The sequence below is a fragment of the Lissotriton vulgaris genome, chromosome 4_1 (assembly GCF_964263255.1).
Source record: "Lissotriton vulgaris chromosome 4_1, aLisVul1.2, whole genome shotgun sequence".
NCBI classification, from domain to species: Eukaryota; Metazoa; Chordata; class Amphibia; order Caudata; family Salamandridae; genus Lissotriton; species Lissotriton vulgaris.
In genome coordinates this window covers 6,657,734-6,679,158 of record NC_141691.1, presented here as the reverse complement: position 1 = coordinate 6,679,158, position 21,425 = coordinate 6,657,734, and the positions used below count along the sequence as shown (strand labels likewise).

The following is a 21,425-nucleotide window of genomic DNA, read 5'->3' as shown; positions in this document are numbered from 1 at the left end:
GCAGCTCCACTTCCGGCCCAGCCCCCACAAAGCAGAGCCTCTCCGAGTCCAGAAAGACACTCTTGAATTTATTTATTTTTAAACTGGTACATGTCTGCAAGGTTTGCGGGCCGCCAAGGTAGGTTTGCCAGGCCGCTGGTGGCCCGTGGGCCGTACTCTGAGTACCCCTGGTATAGAGCATCACAGGAGTAGTATAGATGTCAGGCTATGAGAGTCTGCGCTCCCGTGTCACGAGCTGAGTGATTGCGGGATGACGTGTGTTTACCAATGGGTAGTACCACGGTGATTGGGTTAGAGAATCACGTGAAGAGTATGGACGCAATGACTGCACGCCCGCATCACGTGCAGAGTGAGTGCTCGATGATGTGTGATGATTGGTGAACACTAGATTTTTAAATAATGAACATGGAAGCACTGCGTATACGGCAACACGCAAGGCTGGACCGACAGTAGAATGAATGATTGCAACGCTTTGAAGTAAGTGAGGAGAGGAACACTAGAGGAGAAGCAAGGGCTGGTTAAGAGCAGAGGGTCCTTTCAAGGTCGTAGCACGGTTATGATGGGTGAAGGAGGTTGGATTACTGCTGGGAAGTGTTGACTTTTCACAATCATTAACAGCTAGCGCATAACAACAGACTTGGTGTTCATTCATAACGTGCACTTAATAGTTGAGGGCATATCCACAGTAGAATCTCTCACGTGAGTGTTTTGAGAATATTGGCCATGTGAAACAACTATGTTTTTTAACATTCATATGAACTTGTTACCCCTTCAGGATTGTGATGAGTTTTTATATTCACTTACAAGCTTCATTGATACCCGAGAAGCTGATTTTCAAGAGATATAATGTATTTATGTTTTTGAAAGGGCAATGATATATGATAGCTTGATCTGGTGCTCTTGTATTTTTATCTTGAGACCCCTGATGAAGGGTCCTTGACTGACCTGAACTGCATTGGTTTTACAATAGCATTGCGTCACTACAGAATTATGGAATCATGAAAAAATAAATTATAAGATTGCAGATGAATAAAACAATTGATTAATTAATCAAACAGCAACAATTATCAGAATTTTGTGTTCTTACAAGTTGGAATTGAGATAAGAAACACACAGTTTCATTGAAGGTGCCCACATCCAAGGGACTGGTTCGCCTGACCCATTTAGTACTGCAACCTCCAAGTAGTGACACCTCAGTCCTGAACACTTGTAAGTGGGCCTAAGCATCTCTGCCAGCCCATACGTAGTCCCAGCAGAACCGATGCAGTGTGATGCAATGGCTCATAAGCTCTATGTCGGAACGCTGCACAACACATCCCCAACGCAAAACATTGCATCAAAACCCCACTGCTCATCAGAAACACAGCTGAGTAATGCATCTAAGATGCAGGACCTCGCGTCGCAGTGCACAGCTCCTCAGAACATCGTTGTTTGGCGCATCTCCACTCTCTATGCATTACCTCACATTGTTGCTACAGCCCCTCAGACTCACCATTGCAAAACGTATTTCCTCGTAGGACTTCACATAGCCTCCCACTGTGCGACGCAAGGCCTTGCATCACCTCTGCTGTATAGCACATCCTCGAAAAGGGAATTCATATTGTGATGCAAACAGGAATTAAGGCATTTGGTTAATGTGGTCTAACTTGATCCCCCTATCTGGTACGCGCTCCATCTGGTACGCGCTCCATCATAGGTGACCTGAACTTGTGATTTTGTCCCAGCCAGAGTTGGAGCTACATGCTTTCTCACACTATTTTCACCAACATTCTTCGAACTTGCAAATCTCTGGTTCTACTGTGATTGTGTTTTTGTTGTTCTGGTCCTAAATAATTTCTTACATTTGAGTTATATTTTTTAGTTGGTGTTGGACTTTCCTAGGGTTGTTTTTTACTCTATTACTATTTTAAGTGCTGCATAAATACTGATCCAAACCAATCCAATCCAAAAAAAGCTTCATTCGACAACACGTGTCGTACAAGCAGGTGTACAGTAGAATAGAGTGCTTTTCAGCCATAGAACAAAGCAATAATAAAAGGTATAAAAACATTTGTTATTATATATGAACAATCGTGATCAAGAACCGATTCCTACTGGTCATGTTAAAAAAGAAGAACACATAGAATAGCAAATTATAAAACAATTTATAAAAATAATAACAACAGGTACTTTGTACATAAAAAGGTATTTCATATGTTTAAAACTTTTAAAAACGTTAAAATAGCCCAAGAGTCAAAAGTAGAATATCAAAGACTCAATCACAGATAAAATGAAGGGTTCATGAGGTCGCTGGGAATGTACACGATCTGATAACCCACATCCAGATCAAGAACTTGGCTGCATAAATACTTTACTCATTGCCTCCAAGTTAAGCTTGACTGCTTCCAAGCAAAGGCACCGGAGGGTCGTTAAACCCAGGTTAATTCGGGGTTTGGCTTGTGACTTCACTCTGCAAGAATTTGGATTGATGCTTGAGTAGGGTTTCACTCCCTCAGCCAGTATCCCAATTTCTTCCAATGGTGTCTCCGTGATATGAGCACATATTGTCTGATGAGCTGCATTCTAGTACATGAACTCTTCTGTGCGCGAGAGAGTGTCTTTATAAACAACAATATGGACCGGATCAGGATGTCGGTCCGACCTCCACTGACAGGCTGTTGGTAGCGGTCGGCCCAAGAGCGAGGATAGTTTCCTGACCGCTGCATTACTATGCGGTGAGTCGGACTTCAGCAGTCAGAGGGAGTAGATGGATGCCTTCAAGAGCTACTAGGAGCCCCTCAGGGCATCGGGCAGACCGCGATCCTTACAATGGGGGTGGTGCCTGCGCAGGCCTGGTCCGCCAGCCTTTTCATGGCACTCCCCCTTCCATGGAAAGGGGCTTTGGGGGATTCTAGTAGGCCCTCTTCATCTGTAGGCCTTTGCGATGTGGCCTGGGGGGGACACGTAGTGTTCCCCAAACATCCATGCACCATGTGTCATGCACCCCATGGTGCCTGGCACACGGTGCATGGATGTTAAAAACTATCCCGTTTTCTATTGTGGCTTTTATTGTAGCCCTTTTGCATCACAAGCCACAGTGGAAAAGGCAATATTTTAAATACTTTTTTCCTCTTTTTGGGTTGTGATGTTCACTTTATCTTCTATGTTCTTGTTAAACTGGAGTGACATATGGATTGTCTCCTGCTAGTTTCAGAGCTTAAGACATTTTAACATTTTAAGGAACATCTCCTTGAGAAGTGTATTTGAGAAAGTAAAGCAATAAATGCACCTTATTGCTCTCCATTGATTTTATTTATTTAGGAAGTTTTATATAGCGCCACTGGACCCAAGAGTATCAGAGCGCTTTACAAGGTATGTAGACATATTAAGAAATAATAAACAATTTACAATGTGCAGAAAAATTCACAAAAAGGTAAAACATTGAATTAAATGATAGAGGGGGGCAGAGAAACAACGGGAAAATTAGAGGGATAAAAGGGAGTTGACATTAGGGAGAGAAGGGGGTGTAGAGAAGGGGAGTGTGAGAATGGAAGGAGGGAGAGGGCGTGGGTAAAAAGTGAATCATAGTGGGGCGGTAATGAGCGGGGTCAGAGTCAAAAACATTAGGAACCCCAGTGTCTGTTCCCTGCATCAGGCATTACTACCTGCCCCTTTTTAATGAAGGAATCAACAAAGATTCTCACCAGGTTGTCTCCTGTGTTCCACATCATGGCATCCTCCTCCAGCCTGATCTGCTTCCCTTCAAGGGAGTTGAAATCATAGGTCCCCACCTTCACCAGTCTCACAGTGCTCTCAGAGGAGATCTGGATGTTTACCAAATCAAAAACTGGTGGCGCATCACCGTTTTCATCAAAAAAGATTTCCTCCCCAGATTTGGTGTTAAAGCGCACACGCCTCACATAGTGCAGCATCTGAAATTAGAAACAGGACACTTGTGGACAAAATAAACTGACTCAATTATTTTTCTTTTTGGTTGAGATGATTCTTGTATGTAGCATGGCTATGGGTAATGGTAGTAAAAAAGATACAAAAGCCCATGAAATCCAGAAAAAGGCAGAACCCTAGTTTGTGCGCCTGCTGGTGAGGAAACCTCTGGTCCATCCACCAGAGATGTTACCCTGAGATGCTCCTAACACAAACAGGAGTGAAATATTCCGGCTCCCCTTCCTAGTTAGTAATATTTTTCACAATGATGAGCCAATGCACAGAGCGTCTCATCATTCAACTTCAACTGAGCTCCACCCACCCCATCCTGACAGATCAGAGGTTTAATCCCAGTCTGACTTTGTAGGGGCAGAAAAGCCTGCTCAACACAAACATGCATCTATGTGCAATACAATCATTTCAATAATACTCTCCACATTGTTCTAATAATGATTTCCCAAAAGTTTTTGACCAAATGTACATAAAAGTGATCAAAGGATATTTTTTGAGTTTATTGAATGAATGCAAAGTTTGTTTTGGGAGCGGTCACTAATGATTTCACAAAATATATTCAAATAAGTAGTTAGACCCAAAAACATATCAGTATTAAATAACAAGATATTAAAAGTATTTCTGACTATCTTCTTATCAGCCTGAAACAACTTGACCACATCACAGATGTTCTGGGATATACTTGACTGCCTCCTTGTCAATGAAACAGCCTCACCCTCAACATCATCGATGACTGAGCTCTGAACCACCTGTCATTCTTTTTTGCCTTGTATCTTCTCAACCATTCAATTCTAGCCTGTTCGTGTTATTATAAATGTAGAAGTATAAATCATCTCTTTAAAGCTCTTCACTGCTTTCTGTACATATGGAGTTTACATCCTCAAATTCAAGAAACCACAAGAAAAACATTTCTCCAAGCAGCCTTCCAGCCCTCCTGTGCCTGCCTCAATCATATTTCTTCTCTTTAGTCTATTAGTCAGACATCTACAACCAGATTATGTCTCTTTACACTGCAGATTCTTACCACGGATATTGCACCTTTATATAAACATGAATGGCTGATAGATTCCTTCCATTGATAGCACCACTGAGTGAGATATTCAGCTGCAATTCAGAAGGTAATGTGTTTTCAACCATCGTTGTGGCTGATACAAAAAACAGAGGCCATCACAAGGTTTTCTGCAGGGCTTTTCCTAAAATTACAAGATCAATAGCAAAAATGTCAAATAAATGGTACTATAGAGATGGTGTCAATGAAATGAGACAGTCTGTTGAGCACCTTGTGGCTGATAGTGATGAAATGGGGCCCACAGGTACTGAGTATTTCCTCATTGATGCATCAAAAAATTGAACCGTAAGGGGTCAAGAGGCCAATGAGACCCACTGAAAGTCCCATATGAGGCCATTTGCTTCCAACTGGGAAGGCTGTTGACAGATAACTGTTTCAAGCATTTTTGAAACTGGTGATAGGTCTTGGAGAGGTTTTAACGATGTCCTATGTCTATCTATTTTCATTTAGTGGTTAAGATAAGGATTCAGAGGTATTAACCATGTACGGAGCAGGTTTGTGGATGAAATGTTATAGAGAACCAGGCTCACTGCTTAAGCATTACTGGCATTTGATGTCGGCGATGACTTTTTGAAGGACATAAAGATCACTCTAACATCATCATCAGTAAATGGTAAGAACACAAAGAGGGGTAGCACAGGCAGGTCAAGTCAAGTCAAAATAATTTATATAGCGCGCTACATACCCAGAGGGTCTCAAGGCGTTTGAAGAAGGGTGGGGAATTAATTGTCGAATATCCAAGTTTTAAGTTGCTTTCTGAATGCTAGGTGGTTCTGAGTGAGGCGAAGGTGAGTGGGGAGTGAGTTCCAGGTTTTAGCTGCCAGGTAGGAGAAGGATCTTCCTCCCATGCTGGTTTTGTTGATGCGAGGTACAGCAGCAAGGGCTTGGTTGGAGGAGCGTAGCTGGCGGGAGGGGGTGTAGAAGGAAAGTCATGTGTTGAGGCATTCGGGTCCAAGTTCGTAAAGTGCTTTGTGAGCGTGGGTTAGGAGGAGGAATGTTATCCTCTTATTAACAGGGAGCCAGTGGAGGTTTTTTAGGTTACAAATGGGGTGGGGTCGCACACTACTCACAAACCCCACCCCCATTTGAGGTTTTTTAGGTGACTAGAAATGTGGTATTTACGCCGGATGTCTTGTATGAGTCTGGCTGATGCGTTCTGGATGCGTTGGAGTTTTTTCTGAAGTTTTGCGGTGGTACCGGCGTGTAGGGTGTTTCCGTAGTCCAGGCGGCTCGTGACCAGTGCGTGGGTGACCGTTTTTCAAGTTTCGGTGGGAATCCAGCAAAATGTTTTTTTGAGCATGCGAAGAATGTTAAAGCAAGATGATGAAACGGCGTTGACTTGTCTGTTCATTGAGAGTGAGGAGTCCAGGATGACGCCCAGGTTCCGTGCGTGGTCCGTCGGCATGGGTGCGTTTCCAAGGGCCTCTGGTCACCAAGAGTCATCCCAGGCGGAGGGGGAGGTACCTAAGATAAGGACTTCTGTTTTGTCTGAGTTCAGTTTCAGACGGCTGTGCTCCATCCACTCGGCTACTTCTTTCATTCCTTCATGTAGGTTGGTTTTGGCGGTGTTCGGGTCATTGGTGAGTGAGAGGATCAGTTGAGTGTCATCAGCGTAGGAGATGATGTTGAGGTTGTGTTGGCGTGCGATGGTCGCGAGGGGGCTCATGTATACGTTGAAGAGGGTGGGGCTTAGTGAAGATCCTTGTGGCACGCCGCAAATGACTTCAGTGGCCTCTCACTCGAATGGTGGAAGGCGGACTCTCTGAGTTCTTCCGGTAAGGAACGAGGTGATCCATTCCAGTGCTTTTCCTTGGATTCCGATGTTTCTGAGGCGTTGTAGCAGGGTGCTATGACAGACTGTGTCGAAGGCTGCGGAGAGGTCAAGGAGGATGAGGGCGACTGTGTCTCCATTGTCCAGTAGAGTTCGAATGTCATCTGTTGCTGCGATGAGTGCGGTCTCAGTGCTGTGTTTTGCTCGGAAGCCGGACTGTGAGGAGTCGAGAGATTTGTTGGTTTTGAGGAAGGCGGCGAGCTGGTTGTTGACAGCTTTCTCAATGACTTTGGCCGGGAATGGAAGGAGCGAGATGGGGCGGTAGTTTTTGAGTTTGGTGGGGTCAGCTGTTGGTTTTTTCAGAAGGGCGCTGAGTTCGGTGTGTTTCCAGCTTTCCGGGAAGGTGGCGGAGTTGAGGGACCAGTTGATGACGTCTCGGAGGTGTGGTGCTATGATTGAAGATGTGGTGAGGGCATGGGTCTGTGGGGGATCCTGAGTGGATGGAGTTCATCAGGCGGATGGTGTCCTCAGAGGAGATTGGGTTCCAGTCATTAAGGATGTTCAAGGGGGGTGAAGGTACGGCAGAAGGTTGGGTGGGTTGGTCTCTGGGTTGGTTGTTGAAGCTGTTGTGGATGTCTGCGATTTTGTTGTGGAAGAATGAAGCTAGGGAGTCGCAAAGGGTTTGAGAGGGAGTGATGTCGTTGGAGTTGGCTGAGGGGTTGGTAAATTCTTTGACGATGTTGAATAATTCCTTGCTGTTGTGGGCGTTGTTGTCTAGTCGGTCTTTGAATGTGGCTTTCTTGGCAGTCCGGATCAGTTGGTGGTGTATGCGGGTGGGGTTTTTGAAGGCGTTCCTGGTGCTGGTGTTTGGGTCTTTTTTCCAGGCCTTCTCAAGGGAGCGACAGAGTTTCTTGGATTTCTTAAGATCATCATTGAACCAGGGGGCGTTTTTGCTGCCTAGTTTGATTTGACGTTTTTTCAGAGGTGCTAGGTTGTCGGCGCTGTTGGTTAGCCATTGAGTGAGGTTAATGGCTGCTTGGTTGGGGTTCGAAGAGTGGGCAGGGGGGTTTTGAAGAAGGGATGAGGAGATCTGGTCAATGGTGATTTTGTTCCAGTTTCTTCGCAGAGTAGGTTGAGAATGGTTGTGGGTTGTGGTCTTTTTGTAGAAAAAGTGAACGCAGCTGTGGTCCGTCCAATGGAGAACTGTGGTGTGACTGAAGGACATATGTTTGCTGGAGGTGAAGATGGGGTCGAGTGTGTGACCTGCGTAGTGAGTGGGGGTATTAACAAGTTGTTTGAGTCTGAGGTTGGTGAGATTGTCCAGAAGGGTGGTGGCGTTGCTGTTGTTGCTCTTTTCCAGGTGAAAATTGAGGTCTCCCAATAGAATGTAGTCCTCGGAGGGGAGGGTGTGTGGGGTGATAAAGTCAGTGATGTCTTCACTGAATTGTGCACGGGGTCCTGGAGGCCGGTAGAGGAGGGTGCCTCTGAGTGTGGTCTTGGGGTCGGTGTGGATCTGGAAGTGAAGGTGTTCGGTGGTCGCGAGGTTATCATCAGAGCTGGTCGTGATCCGGATGGTGTTCTTATGGACATAGCGATGCCTCCTCCTGTTTGTTTGGTGCGGTCCTTACGGATGATCTTGTAGCCGTCCGGGATGGCAATGGTGATATCTGGGGCTGATGAGGCGTTCATCCATGTTTCTGTTAGGAAGGCGACGTCCGGAGAGATGGTGTCTAGTAGATTCCAAAGGTCGATGGCGTGTCTGTGGACCAAGCGAGTGTTGAGCAGGATGCATTTTAGGTGGTTGGTGTCAGATCTCTGTTTGGTGTTCGTGGATGAGGAGTTGGTCTTGGTGCCGTCATACTTACAGGAGTTGCAAGTGAATGGTCCATGGGTGTGTCCAGGAGCCGCTTGGGCACAGTTGGGGAGTCGGCTGGGGTTTAGGGCTAAGAGGGTGGAGGCATCGTATGGAATGCAGGTGGGGTGGGTGGTACGGGGGCAAAGGGGTCTGGCGCTGGGCGCGGTCCAGGCGCAGACGGGCGTAGACGGGCTTACCTTTGGCGCACCTTCGGCGGGGCCGCAGCGCGTGGATGCTGCACGTTGATGCATCTGTCATAAGTGGAGAAGTGGAGGGGGGCGGAGCGTGGGAGGGGGAGCTGGGAGGCGGTAGCGTAGGGGGAGGGACGGGCTGCAGGCACAACAAAATGGTGGAAGCAACAATAACAAGGACAACAGGACGCTATGGGCGCAAACAATAAGGCAGCACACAATATTGATAAAATCACTGAGAAAAGAAATGGGGTGCACTATGCCACAGGCCGGCTTCTAAGTCAGTTTCAATTAAGTTATGGCAGTGGGGGAGAGGCAGCGCTACGCACACAGGTCAGTTAAATTAATCTAAACACTGAGAGCAATGCGAAGAGAGAATGAGCAGCGCTATGCACACAGAACGAATAAAATATTTGTAAACAAATAGCGCAATGCAGAATCAATATGATGAATGGCAGTGTGGACAGGCAGCGCTACGATACCACTATAGCGCTTGCAGGTCGGGAGGTAGGCTGGAGCTACCGCTTCACACGGAGTTAGGCTGGTCAGCTAGGTACTATTGGGCAAAGGCCATCAGCCAAGGGAAAGTGAACAGGATGCATTCATTTGGTTGTCAGATAAGGCAAGAGGTTCTCACACAGCTCATTTGAGGGTTAAGTTACCAGCAGGCTTGTCACTACACTATGAGTGACCATGACCATATAGGCCTATTTATTTGAATTATCTGCACCATTTATCCTGGCATGTAAGTCATATTTTTTAGCTGTTGTGTCCAATTGAGTGGTACGTTGAGATAACAGCTTTGAAATATTTCAATGTCCTTCCAATGGTCTGTCTTGATGTTTCATTTTGTGATGGTTATATGAGACCCTTGTATTCAACGTCATCGGCTTAGACTTCCAAGTATGTAACGCACCTGAATTCCAGGCTGTTCTCATATTTGCCAGGTACTTAAAAGGGGCACACAAGGGGCCCGACCACAAAGATAAAGGGAGACAAAGTCTAAATTTACATCTTTTAGTATTCACTGAAAGTTGTAAAATTCAACTTTTGGTATTCACAGAGTATTTACGAGTAGTATATACCCTTTGTACCAAATATTGTAAAGTTAGACGTTTGTCGAAAACTTTTAGGAGGTGGAAAAATTTGACTAGGACTGGTATTATCTCATTGAAAAGCACACCAACAGAGCACTGTTTTCAGTATAGCTTTAAAAATATTGTTTTTTTAAATAATGCATGTAATATCGTATTTGTGGATTAATTATGAACTGTTTTTGTACTATTTCATTATTGTTGTATGATAATTATTTAATATTAATTGCTAATGTTTTTGTACTTAAAACATTTTAAATAAGATTTAAATATAATTTTTCTTTTTTCAAATAATATATGTGTTATTTTTTTATAGGAGCAGGATCTTGACTTTATAAGGGAAAAGGGGGAGGGGATTATTAAAATGTGTGACTAATAATTAATAATTTGTTTATACATATATTTTTTGTATTATTTTACACATTATTTAAATACTGTTTTAAAAAAAGAAAGGTTTATAGTAAAATATGTTTCATTTATTTTTGAAAAAAATGGTTTCTTTTACATTTATTAAAATTATATTATTTAATTCATTGATATTATGAGTTTTTGTATACACTTTTAATATTTAAGACATGTCTTTATTGTTGTACCTAATAATAATGTTTTTGTAGATATGTAAGTTAATGTTTTATGCCTGTTTACTTCTAAAAGTAATTATAAAATATAATGTCTTTTATTTGGTAATGCAATTTTTTAAAAGATTTGTGTAAAATAATAATTAGTATAATAAATGTATGCATTACTTATAGCATAAATAATAATTTAAATTGTAAGCTTCACAGTGAAAAATTCTCTGGCATTATGACTTGCCCTGAATGGCCAAGACTAGTATCCAGGATGACAGATCAGGTTATAAATAGTCTTAACAAGATGGCAACTTGTTTAAAGATTTGAGTTCCTCAATATTGGGAAGTCTTAAAGAACTGGAGGCTAAGATGGATTATGGATGATTCCTATCTTAACAACTAAAATAATGAATAATTTGAAAGCGAGCAATGCTTTACCTACAGGGCAAACATCTGATAATGCTAATGCTCTGGTGGTGGACAAGCAAATGATTAATGTAAGAACAGCTAACCTGGAACATGTATACATGCAGCTCCCTCCAGAATGCACTTCCTACCTTTTAGTCTAGATGGCTGTACCGCTGTTGTTATCCTCTTCACAGAAGGAAGATCATCCTGCTCAGTGTTCTGTCTTGGAAAGAACCCAGACAGGGACCATGATTACTGGCAAAATATTCTTGAGCTGTCTGAAGGAGAAATTGGGAAAGGATTTCCACTGTGAGTGTATAATCAGAAACTACAGAAGGTATTTTATTGTAGATGAACTACTTCATCACTTGCAAACCATCTCTTTTTGTCACCTGGATCTATTAAAGTTTTGCCTCTTGGGTGTCTTTGTATACCAAATCTCAAGGCCGAAGCTCTACCTTTGGTGCCAAGGTATGGGCAGGGGGGTCTGAACAGCACGTGTAGGGCTTTGAGACCAATAATATATATGAAGTACTGTTGTCACTTGAGCAACTTGATTGGCTACTAAGGCTCCACCTCTAAGTCAAACTCAATTCCCGGAGGTGAGTTTTGATGTATCTATCTTGACCTCTATTTTGGATACCCCCAGCTCCAGAAAGAGGTTTAATTTCTTCTTTTGTACTGTGACAGGTATCCGGTCAAAGCTGAGCAATCTAGATTAGACTTTCCTTCATGAATTCAGTATGTGTGTCTTCAAGAAACATGGGCCTCTCATTCTCTTTACGTAAATGTTTTTTACTCCTTATGTTTCCAAGCTATAAATTGGAAGGTGGGAAGGACAATAGGAGAGTTGACTATAATGACATCTGTAAACTCAACTAGATTCATCATTATGGTTCCACTCCTCGTTGTCCAATGCTAATCATTATCATCCTTGCATCATTTGATTTGCTGCAGGTCAACATTTATTATATTATATTTGATGATAGTCTGACCTATGTGATTGGAAATTTGGAAGAAATTGTCGTGTCTCAAGACAAGCCGAAAAAAGTGCTTTCATTAGTATGGAATGTGGATTTTCAATATTTGTCTATGTAGCCCTGATGTGTATACAACATGTGGTCTTCAGATGTTTGAGGGAAGCATTTTAAACAATACTCTAATGGGCAGGGACCTGGTTGTTGGTAGTGATTACAGATTTTATTTGTCTTTTCGCCTCACTTTTAAGGGTAATTCTAGTTGTAGTAATAAAGATCACGCTCTCTTGTTTTTGATTTAGCTAATATTGTACTGGAATGTGTTGTTTTAGCAGATTATAGCAGCCAACACAATCCACTCGTAGCTATTTTTAAGATTAATTTGAGGGATCGGAAGATTCAGGGTGATGGTCATGAGAATGACAAATTTACAGAATAAAGGAATTACGGTTAATTGGGAGAAAGTAAATGATGAACAAGCTGTGCATGAGTTTATTAGGGAAAATCAGACTCTCTTCACTGCCATAATGAAACATGATTTTTTGTGTAGGGTCCTAGTTGTCCTTTAATCATCCTTCATGTATATATGTCTCAAAGAGGATAACTTGGAGTATGTAGACAATGTTAATAAGATTAGACCCCTGCTATGCTTATTATTCACGGTTGTCTGTCCCTAGATAAAGCAGCTGCTACACCTTGGCTGGCATATGTCAAGTAAGATTTTAATAGTTTGAGGCTGTTAGGCTTTTTGTTAAGCCCAAAAATGTATCAAGCAAGTCCAAGTTCCTAGTTAAACCTGCTTTTTTAAATTTCAAAAAGTGGCTCCATTATGGCATCACATATACTGAAGCTAGGATGTCATTATTGCTAAACTAAAGAGCTGCCTGGTTTACAATTGTTTTACCTGCTTCCCCAACCCCTCACATGAGATTTTACATGACTCGCTTCTGTTTCAATACACAATATTTTTAGTGGCTTTTCAAATACAAGGTGCATGTTTTGCTGATTTTTCAAAATCTCCTTGTGACACTGTTTCGAAACACATCACAATTCATTTTAATCTTCTTTATACTTTATGCACATCTTTTCGGAAATATTTTCTTGTGCCACTTTTGCAAGAGGCTAGTATCATAAGACATCTATAGTTTACTTGGAACATTTAGAGTTAGCCAGAACTTTAGTACCCATAACAAGTTATTTTAGATGCTGTTTGCTGTGAGGTAGAGCTATGCTCCTATTTTATTGCACAATTTATACATTTTCAGCTACACATAATTGATTCATTTGTTCTTTAGAAAATTTTATTTAACTATATGCTATCATTTATGTAGTCCGTCAATTTATTCTGTGTGCTTTTATTGTTTTGATTTGAAACCAAATAAAGGTGATCTGACGGATTGACTTGCTGTTATATTAACTCGTAATTTGAACTGTCATTGTAATTTGAATTGACATTTACTATCTCCACTACATTCTAACCCATTTCAGAGAAGGTGTTTGAGAGTAATAGGGTGAAATTAACTTAAACTACTCCTACTTAATAAATATTGTAATGTAACTTTAAAAATAATAAAATGAAATCAATGTTTAAAAATATTAACATACTATACATATGTATAATATAATAATAATAAATAGTGTATGTACTCTATAACATCCCACATTGCCATAAACATATTATATGACTAAACAACATATACTATTAGTAAATGATATAGTTAATATAAACATTAATTACTATAATACATATATGTGAATGTATGAAGCTTATATAGCGCATGACTTACCCTGGGGCATCTCCGCGCTTGCCTTGGGAACCCGTCCTGGTTTTTCCCCGTGAGATAGCCCCTACAGGGCATCCCCAAGGTGAAAGCCAGGCATCCCGCCGCGGGGGGGGCCGTTGTGGAGATTAAGCAAGCTTAATGCCCAGAGTTGCAGAGTGTGAACCCATGATTAGGTCAAGCACCGAAGCGAGAATTATCGAGTCCGTGGACATTTGAGCTCAACACCCTGCCGCGTCGGGAATCGAACCCTGGTCCCGGGTCTGACCTCTGCTTCAGGGTCTGCTTGCTCTAACCAGTGAGCCACACTTCTCCACTGAGCCACACTTCTCCATTCTCAGTATCAAATCCTACATCTAGTTTGGTCACTGACCTCGACATTACTAGGAGCAAAATTGCCTAACAAGAAGTTAGCACCTTAACAAATTTAGTTACCCTCTTGCGAGATGAAATTGAGTCCATGAAAATGTTGATAAAAAATCTAACTACTATGGTTCATTGTGTACTTGAGGGGGCCACATACTATACCTGATAATATTACAACTAATGGCAATTCCTTCCCACTGGGACCACACATAGAAAAGAAGGCACACCCAGTACGGGCAGGGGTCAGTGGAAGCGTAATAATTCCTGCACCTGCCGAAGCAGTTAGGGCAAGTAGACACTTAGTTCCTAATATAACTAAAGATAAGCTATCAACTCTAACAATTAGGACGAAGGGCTCTAACCCAAAGCAAGATCAGGAATTCAGGACCATCGACGTAAGAGGAAGTAATAATATAAATAGGGTACCGGCTAGAACGCTAGAATCAGAAAATAATGCACACACTAGGAGGGGGAACATGTACACGAAGTTCATTGCCCAAACAAAATATATATGACTAATGTCCCGAAATTAGGTACGGGGAATAATGGTAATGGAGAAAATGTTGATTACCTAACTAACAAGGCAATCCACTTGTTGCGACATGTTAGTGGATGTCGCTCGGTGATTAGGGAAGACATGTCAAAGGCAAGAAGGTTAAGTTCCCCTTCTGAAGAATACGATTCTATTGAACTAACCCTATGTTTAGAACTCCTGGCTGAAAATCTGTTTGTTCTAGAATTCAGAACCAGTCCACCAGTGCACTCACAGATCCAGCTAAGGAATTTTACCCTTCATTCCAGGCCCGTCCTGTCCACACACAGAGCAACCGGGGTGGGAGCTATGGTTCTGGATTAGATAACAATGATTGCTCACTGTGCAACTGGACTCAAGCTAACCTGGCTTATGAGGGGTGTTACCCGAAACCTATCCGATGATGTTTTTTTGTGGTCCAAGGTGGGCCCAACTTGGTAGTTTGGGCTGGACTGTTCCCATGAGGAGCAGGGTCAAGACTGATGTTCATGTGCTTGGGTCTGAACTAGGGTGGTGTATTGAACAAAACAACAATGCATTTAACCCAGATCTCTTCACTTGGGTTGAATGTTTGATTCATTCAGCATTTCGTCCATCATTTGTTGCTCCAACACTTTCACCCTAAGTGGGATGGGTGTACCCAGACGTGGGTCCCTTGTTCACTGTGCCACTGGATTTAAGCTAGCCTGGATGATGACAGGTGTTACCCCAAAACCTGTTTCAGGATACTTGTTTCCATACCCGGGAGGTCCTGGCTTGGCAGTTCGGGCTGGACTGTTCCCATGGTTAAAACTGATTTGCATTTGGATGGGTCCAAACTGGGGTGAAGTCGTGAGCAAAAGAACCATACATTTAACCCAGATTGTTTGACGGGGGGTAAATGTTAGATTCATCCAGCTTTCCGGTCATCACTTGTTGCTACAGCAAGTTTATAAATGTGGCATTTTAACAACTGTGATAAAAAATCTGCCTATACCATTAAAGAACATTTCTCATTACAGTTTCAAAGACACTAAACATGAACTGTTCACTTGTTTCCACTCAGTACTTACTACTTATTAGGATGAAAACACAAAGTTATCCTATAGTGGTGGCATGCCTCACAGAAGTGAAAAATACACTCAGGAGTGTTTTATCACCTAGGCATGTGAAACTCAAAAGTATATGGCCAACGATTTAGTTACATTGAACTCTGCCCTATAGGCTACCTCAAGCCTAATTTATGGGTGACCTCTGTGTAACAAAATGACTTGCCTGGGAGGGTTAATTTGTTAAATTGACATAACAATTTAAAACTGCATGCAAGCTGAAATGTCAAGCCTGGGAAAAGTATTACGGGCCTACCTAAGTGGGTGGGCTAATAAGTAGTAAAGGTTGTCTATTAGCCTTTAAGCTACTTGCCCTGGGACTTATAAGTAAATTAAATATGCCAATCGCCACTAATATATAAGCCAGCTCTACTATGTTGAGTTGAGAGAGCACAAGCACTTTAGCACTGGTTAGCAGAGTTCTAAGACCACGAAAAATGAATAACAGAATGAATATTACGTCAAATCGGGCACATTTCTGCCCTTTATCTATCACACAGCGTATCAAGGACCCTTGCTGAGCAATTTGTTCATTAATATGCCCCTTAATGTGAAGACGGTATTAAGCATAATGCCCCTTATTCATAGCTTAGACTCTATCTGTCAAGAACGCTGTACCTGAACCTCCTGAGTTCTATGGGGGCGATCAGTAGAAGGTCTTCTAGATGAGAATTTCCCAATTCCCAAACACCCCTGGTCCCAGAGATCTCTGAGCCCAGGAATGAGGGGGAAAGGGGAAGTGGATAACGTACAACAGAGAGACTGCCACACCCTGGTGTCTTCAACTTACCGGCACCTGTAAGAATAACATAACATTAATACATTCCCACACGCTTGACCCAGATAGCTCAGGCTATTATCGATCCAAATGCTGCTTCTCTTGTACCTGTAGTTGGTGTGGAATTTGCCTCTCTCTGGAAGAGGAGAAGAAGTGAGTAACTTGCTTCACCAATGGAAGGAGATGGAGACTGCTGCGATGACTACACTTGGTGAGTAAGAGAATATGACTACATGCGCATATAGATATCCCCCTAAACACTTTCTAGACAGTAAGTTCTGTGTAGTGAGAAGGCTAAATTCAGTTCTCCAATTAATCCTATTGGTACATAGAGTCAGGATTGAATGTTCTTACACAACTGCTGATGTACGGGCAATAGCCATCACCCATAAGCCAAGTCTTTATCAAAAGTCTTTTGAAATATGTTCTTAAGAATTCAGTGACGGAATTGGTACTTGAATTCACACAACGGACTAGCTCCAAGAAACTGCTTCTCAATCAGAATTTCTCTGGAAACAACTTGAATATCACAAAGTTCAAATGGTCAAAGGCTTACCATTACTGTCGGACCAAACTGCACGGCAAAACGAGAGTTGAGAGATAACGGAAACCAGACCTTATTCACGAAGGCTATTCAACTGCAGTCAGGACTGCTCACGAAGAATTCGTAGCTCTATGGGTCTTCTCCGAACTCAAAGGAATCTTCTTATGACGAGCCGCAACAGGAATAGAGACGCCAAGGAAGAGGCTCTCTGGAACAAAACCTACTCCGTCAAATACTTCAGTTAAAGTGCGCAGCACCAGAGCAGCGCGCGCACGAAATGGCGGAACTGCTGCAAAAGACTAGAATGCTAACCGAAGGTTGCCGTTTTCAAACAACGGAACAACTGGAAGTTTTCCACCTGAACTGCGCCACCAATTGACTCCAACTGGCAGAAGATTGGAGATGAGGTAAACTGTTACTCCATCTTGGTGAAGTCCAGGTTCCTGAAAGCTTCGACACCAGAGCGGGCTTGACACTATCCATCTGTGGAGAGCAGCAACAACCTTAGGAACATACAGGGGCTGATTATTAGTTTTGTGGGAATTGAACTTCCTCCGATTATTGGAGGAAAATCGATATATGAGACAAACTCAAATACTGAATTTCAGCCTTCATAGGGATATAACCCTTTTAAAAGATGCCAATCCAATCCGTTTCTGGCACCGCTTGTAGGTTTTAAAATCCTTTCCCATTAGCCTTCAAGTCATTATTCCTATATGATACATTTAATTAGCAATAACTATAACTTTTACCTCAACATTTTATATTTATTTGTTTATAATCTATAAATAAGGTACTAGTTTACACTTGTCTTTATTGCCTACCACCCTGTTCATCATCACTATTCTTGGTTTTTATGTATTGACACCCTTCATATGTGGCACTAACATGTAGATTACATACACCATTGTTTCTTTTTTTCAATTTGTGTTTTTATATTATGAAATTATCACTCCCTTGCAACGTTCATTTGTGAACTTAGCAATGTGTTACTTGCATGTGTCACAAACAGGACCCAATTTAAATAAATAAATAAACAAAATAGTAAATACATTGGCAGATGCTGAGTTGAGGTTGGGGCTCATCTGTTCCCGGAGGGACCACGTCAACCAACCCGGAAGAGGCATCGCTATCGTCCATAGAAACACCATCCGCATCACGACCAACTCGGACAACAACCTCACCGCCGCCGAGCACATTCACTTCTAGATTCACATTGACCCCAATACCACCCTCAGAGGCACCCTCATCTACAGAGCCCCGGGACCACGCACACAATTCAGCGAAGCCATCGCAGACTTCGTCAGTTCGCACACCCTCACTTCCACAGACTACATCCTCCTAGGGGACCTCAACTTCCACCTGGAGAACAACAAGGACTGCAACACTGCCGCCCTGCTGGACAACCTTGCCAACCTCAGACTCAAGCAACTGGTGAACACCCCCACCCACTACGCCCACCACACACTCGACCCATCTTCTCCTCCAGCAAGCACATCTCCTTCAGCCACTCAACCGGACTACACTGGACAGACCACAGCTGCGTCCACTTCAACTTCAGGAGAACCACGGCCCACCACCACCCGAAACAGGATCCCCGCAGAACCTGGAGCAAGATCACCGCCGGCCAGCTCACCACCGCCCTCAGCCAGAACCCTCCCACCAACACGACGGACCCCAACGAAGCTGCCCACAACCTCACAAAGTGGCTCACCAACTGCGCCGACGAACTCGCACCACTGAAGAATTCTCCCAGCAGACCCGGCAGCAGGAGAGCCTTGTGGTTTACCAACTACCTCAAAAACTCCAAGAAAACCTGCCGCACCCTCGAGGAAGCCTGGCGCCACGACCAGACAGCAGAACACATGACCGCCCTCAAGTACACCACCTGAAAAAACACCACCAGCTAATCCGCACCACCAAGAAGACAGCATTCAAAGAACGACTGGACAACAACACCCACAACAGCAAGAAACTCTTCAGCATTGTTAAAGAGCTCTCCAACCCCAGCGCCTGCAACAACATCACACCCTCACAAGACCTCTGCAACTCTCTTGCCTCGTTCTTCCACCGCAAGATCGCCGACATACACAAGAGCTTCGGCGCGCTGACCATGCACCCAACCACCGAACCAACGCCCCCCACCACATGGACGCCACGGATCCGAAAAACGTCCGCCCCATCTCGCTCCTCCCTATTTCCAGCCAAAGTCATCGAGAAGACCGTCAACAGACAACTTGCCGGCTTCCTCGAGACCAACGGATCCCTCGACCCCTCACAGTCTGGGTTCCGAGCAAACTACAGCACTGAGACCGCCCTCATCGCAGCCACCGATGACATCAGGTCCCTGCTCGACAACGAGGAAACTGCTGCCCTCATCCTTATTGACCTCTCAACAGCCTTCGACACCGTATGCCACCGCACCCTGATACAGCACCTCAGCAACACTGGAATCCAATGAGCTGCCCTGGAGTGGATCATCTCGTTCCTCGACGGAAGAACCCAGAGAGTCTGCCTCCCCCCGTTCCGATCCGTGGCCACTGAAGTCATCTGCGGCGTACCGCAAGGATCCTCACTCAGCCCCACCCTCTTCAGCGTCTACATGAGTCCTCTCGCTGCCATCGCACACCAGCACAACCTCAACATCATCTCCTACGCCGACGACACCCAGCTGATCCTCTCCCTCAGCAACGACCCCGCCACCTCCAAAGCCAACCTCCAGGAAGGAATGAAAGACGTCGCAGAATGGATGAAGATTAGCCGTCTGAAACTGAACTCACACAAGACGGAAGTCCTCATCCTCGGAACATCTCCTTTCGCCTGGGATGACTCCTGGTGGCCCCCTGCCCTGGGCACCGCACCCAAGCCAACGGACCACACACACAACCTGGGTTTCATCCTGGACTCCTCCCTCCCGATGACCAAGCAAGTCAATGCCGTCTCGTCATCCTGCTTTAACACCCTGCGCACACTCCGAAAGATCTTCCGATGGAGCCCCACCGAAACAAGGGAAGACGGTCACCCAGGCCCTCGTCACCAGCCGTCTGGACTACGGGAACACCCTCTTCGCTGGAACCACAGCCAAACTCCAGAAAAGACTCCAGTGGATTCAGAACGCCTCAGCAGGACTCATCCTGGACATCAACCAACAATATACAGAGTATTTGGAGGGTCCGAGGGGAAATGGTTTATAGACAGAATAGGTACCTAGTCCCCCAACTTATATAGCGAAAAAACACAGGAGGTACTCTCAGTCTGGGTAAGACTGTCATCCTGGACATCCCTCGCCACAGCCACATCTCTGCCCACCTGAAAGACCTGCACTGGCTCCCCGTCAACAAGAGGATCACATCCAGACTCCTCAATAACGCACGCAAGGCTCTCCACGACACAGGCCCGAATTACCTCAACAGCCGCCTTACATTCTACACACCCACCCGCCAGCTCCGATCCGCCAGCCTCGCCCTAGCCTCCGTCCCACGAATCCGCAAATCCACCATCGGAGGAAGATCCTTCTCCTACCTGGCAGCCAAGACATGGAACTCCCTCCCCACTCACCTACGGCTGACCCTGGATCATCTCTCTTTCAGGAAACAACTCAAGACCTGGCTGTTCGAGCAGTAGCGACCCCCTCCCCCTCAGCACCTTGAGACCCTACGGGTGAGTAGTGCGCTTTACAAATTCTGTTGATTGATGGATTGATTGTTCCCTCCTTTAGTAATCCAGTTTGTATCAGTTCATGTTGTCCTGTTGTCCGATAGGAAGGGACAGGTAAATAAAATGCCAGAGATAAGAGCACAAAAGGACAGTAAACAAACAGTATGCTTACTGGTCTCAACAGGGGTGTGCCTCTAACAAACATGAGCGGGCCCGGAAACCAGCTGAGCACTCCAGGACTCTGCTCTCAACGCACTGGCCCACCTGTGAGGACTACATTTAGAGAAATAAGGCACCACAGAACAGACACAAAAGAGACAATGGACTGGGAAAACCAAGAATATGGATCAGGAGGAAAATAACAAAGTTGAGGGAAAGAAGGAAGGTTGTGCACTAAGCAGAAGCTGAGAGCTGGTGCAACAAATGATTGATTATCAGTCATAGGCCTAAAGTAGACTCTGCTATTAATGACCCTGAACTGACCTCAGACCTCATACGTGAGCAGAGCAGGGATCTGCAGTTATAATCTTCTACCTTCTCCTCCAGTTCCCCAGAGCACCTCAAAAGGTGTTTGTGCCCCAAGCCATAATTCCAACCGGTGACTACTTCCTTTGAAAGGATTGCAGGGTCCTAATGCCTGGAAGGGCTCCTGTGCACATCTGATAAGATGCTGCGAGGCTGAAATTTGATATTTCACTGTCATGAACTTCCATTGTGTACTTTGCTATAGTGATAAAGCTAAACGCAGACAAGAAGGAAGTACTGGTTTATGGGAAGAACTCCTCACTGTAGGACAACACCAAGTATCC

At 44.1% G+C, this 21,425-nt stretch overlaps 1 protein-coding gene across 1 annotated transcript in view; it reads right to left on the bottom strand.

The window, feature by feature from the left end:
* LOC147718196 (extracellular calcium-sensing receptor-like) overlaps positions 1-21,425 on the bottom strand; it is a 175,249-nt gene that overhangs the window by 144,543 nt on the left and 9,281 nt on the right. Inside the window, exon 3 of the mRNA XM_086967161.1 lies at positions 3,684-3,911. Within this exon, the coding sequence (XP_086823287.1) occupies positions 3,684-3,911 (228 nt within the window). The remainder of the gene's footprint in view (positions 1-3,683; positions 3,912-21,425) is intronic.